General features: G+C 44.3%; 1 protein-coding gene across 1 annotated transcript in view; it reads left to right on the forward strand.

Moving 5' to 3' along the window:
• Positions 1–1572, forward strand: part of LOC109517821 (adhesion G-protein coupled receptor G2-like) — an 8838-nt gene extending 7266 nt beyond the window's left edge. Inside the window, exons 19-23 of the mRNA XM_019873210.1 lie at positions 5–60; positions 143–426; positions 759–860; positions 994–1104; positions 1185–1572. Of these exons, the coding sequence (XP_019728769.1) occupies positions 5–60; positions 143–426; positions 759–860; positions 994–1104; positions 1185–1306 (675 nt within the window). The 3' untranslated portion in view covers positions 1307–1572. The remainder of the gene's footprint in view (positions 1–4; positions 61–142; positions 427–758; positions 861–993; positions 1105–1184) is intronic.
• The last annotated feature ends 1728 nt before the right edge of the window (positions 1573–3300 follow it).

A 3300-nucleotide genomic window follows, 5' to 3' on the forward strand; every position in this document is an offset into this window, starting at 1 on the left:
CAAGGACAACTACGGACTGGTGTCGTACGGGAGGTTTTCTGACGGCACAAGTGACGACTTGTGAGTCCTTTACCCGCCGTCTCAAATATCCCCTCATACATCATGGCCTTTAGTCCAAAAAATCCGTTCCCGTCTCCGACAGCTGCTGGCTAAAAAACGATATTGCCTTCTACGTGGCGGTGGTGGCCTACTTCTGCGTCGTCTTCCTGTTCAACTTGATCGTGTTGGTGGTGGTGCTGGTCCAGCTGCAGAAGATCAAGCGGCAGAACCCGCACAACTCGCAGCACCGCTCCACCGGCCAGGACGTGCGCAGCGTGGTGGGCGTGACCATCCTGCTGGGCCTCACCTGGGGCTTTGCCTTTTTCGCCTGGGGGCCCGTCAACCTGCCCTTCATGTACCTCTTCGCCATCTGTAACGCCTTCCAAGGTGAGACGCGGGAGCTTCACCCCCAAAACAAAGACTTATTTATCTTCCGATGAAAACTGTGCACATTTGGAAATGTGTTGACCGGTGTCATTTAACGCTTGAAACCCACAATTCAAATCAGTCATCACCTTTTTCGGTACAGTGAAACTCCTCTACAACGAAACCTACATGGGCGAAAATACCCCCTAGTGTGAAAAAATCTTCATGCATTAAAACCATTCCTACTCTCCTGCCCCCCCATACAACGAAAAAAAAACCCTGTTGCGTTATACGAAATCTTTTTCTCTGTGCCGCTCGTGTGCGTCCACACTCACATGCGTCCTCGTTCGCAGGTTTCTTCATATTTGTGTTCCATTGTGCGGTGAAGGACGTGGTGAGGAGGCACTGGCGGGCAAACCTCTGTTTCGGAAAAATGAGGCTAGCTGAGAACTTGGGTAACATTTTGAGTTTTCCCAAAAGTTGTTCAGTTCATACCTGCTTGGTGTAAAGTCAAAGAATTTAAAGTTGGGGATGAGATGAGACGCGTGTCATAGCTCAGCTCACCGGAGTTTGTCCCCCTTTCAACAGAATGGAGTCGCACGGCAACGCAGATGGTGAAGAGAGCCTCAGTGAGCGGACCGCCGTCCAACAACTCATCGGCTTTCCTCCGTCACAACTTGGAGCAGACTCACGGCATAGGTCAGCTAGAAATAGAAGTTCACTGTCTCTTCTGTGGCTTTCCTGTTTTTTTTTTTAATGACAGGGATGTTTTGCTTCAGGAAATCCGTTGGAAGACAGAATCATCACCGCTGACGAAGAATCCCGCTCGGACGTCGTTCTTGACGACAGGGAGCAGGGAAACCATCAAATGCCCTCACGCACACATTCGTATTATACTTAATAAGCAATATTGTCAGTTTTTTAAAAGACCGTTTTTTTATATTTGCGCTTGTCAGAATCCTTAAAAGCTGAAACGCACACTTTGTTCTTTCAGAGTTTGTGACACAAACGCATGCATTCATCCGTGAGGATTCGTTCCCCAAAAGTATTCACCACCAAAGCACTTTAGGCGTCAAGAAGATTTGGAGCAAGCACTTTAACCTTCTCACACATTCTATTTTGTTTATTCCTGAACAAAGGGTATTTGTTGAAGAGGGTTTTTAAAAATGTCTCAAGCTGACAGGCTTATTCATGACAACATTTCCCGTTGTTCCTCTTCTTCTTTGCATTCACTTTATAAGGGCCCTTTTGGTTCCTGTGTATTATTGCCATTTTCTTCCCTCCACCAAAGACAGTTTTAGCCAAGCGAATCCAGTAATGACTATTTCATCATTCGGCTTTGAAAGTTGAAAACAAGCATAGTTGTAAAATGTGACTGAACCCTGCTGCTATCGTCGCAGCTCTTCCAACACAACCACATCAAACGAGAATGGAAATGATAACATGCATTTTACTGACTTCCTGTTCTTTAATGACCAATTAACATCTCACCCAAAGCCAAACCCATTGGGTTCGTGTGAGTGAATCGCAGCTCCTTGTTTTTACTTTTTTAGATGCTACTTTTTAACGCTTGAGACATTTACATGACGTCAGCTTCACATGCTTTTTCAAAAATACAGAGGCTTTCTTTCATTCAAGTTGATTAAATATTTGTCTGGGGAGAAAAAAAAATACTGTAGTCCAGGGGTGTCAAAATTACGGCCCGCGGGCCGGATCCGGCCCGCAAAGGAGTTAAATCCGGCCCGCGAGATGATTATGTAAAGCAATGTGTCAAACATACGGCCCGCGGGCCGGAACCGGCCCGCAAGGAGGTTCAATTAGGCCCGCAGGATAATTTAAAAGTGAAAAAAAATGCATTAAAGACAGAATTAATATTTTTAATAAGGTGCAATTCATTGAGTATCCACAAGGGGACACTGTAATGACAGGGATGTTTTGCTTCAGGAAATCCGTTGGAAGACAGAATCATCACCGCTGACGAAGAATCCCGCTCGGACGTCGTTCTTGACGACAGGGAGCAGGGAAACCATCAAATGCCCTCACGCACACATTCGTATTATACTTAATAAGCAATATTGTCAGTTTTTTAAAAGACCGTTTTTTTATATTTGCGCTTGTCAGAATCCTTAAAAGCTGAAACGCACACTTTGTTCTTTCAGAGTTTGTGACACAAACGCATGCATTCATCCGTGAGGATTCGTTCCCCAAAAGTATTCACCACCAAAGCACTTTAGGCGTCAAGAAGATTTGGAGCAAGCACTTTAACCTTCTCACACATTCTATTTTGTTTATTCCTGAACAAAGGGTATTTGTTGAAGAGGGTTTTTAAAAATGTCTCAAGCTGACAGGCTTATTCATGACAACATTTCCCGTTGTTCCTCTTCTTCTTTGCATTCACTTTATAAGGGCCCTTTTGGTTCCTGTGTATTATTGCCATTTTCTTCCCTCCACCAAAGACAGTTTTAGCCAAGCGAATCCAGTAATGACTATTTCATCATTCGGCTTTGAAAGTTGAAAACAAGCATAGTTGTAAAATGTGACTGAACCCTGCTGCTATCGTCGCAGCTCTTCCAACACAACCACATCAAACGAGAATGGAAATGATAACATGCATTTTACTGACTTCCTGTTCTTTAATGACCAATTAACATCTCACCCAAAGCCAAACCCATTGGGTTCGTGTGAGTGAATCGCAGCTCCTTGTTTTTACTTTTTTAGATGCTACTTTTTAACGCTTGAGACATTTACATGACGTCAGCTTCACATGCTTTTTCAAAAATACAGAGGCTTTCTTTCATTCAAGTTGATTAAATATTTGTCTGGGGAGAAAAAAAAATACTGTAGTCCAGGGGTGTCAAAATTACGGCCCGCGGGCCGGATCCGGCCCGCAAAGGA

The sequence above is a fragment of the Hippocampus comes genome, unplaced genomic scaffold (genome assembly GCF_001891065.2).
Source record: "Hippocampus comes isolate QL1 unplaced genomic scaffold, H_comes_QL1_v1.1 scaffold59, whole genome shotgun sequence".
Lineage (NCBI taxonomy): Eukaryota > Metazoa > Chordata > Actinopteri > Syngnathiformes > Syngnathidae > Hippocampus > Hippocampus comes.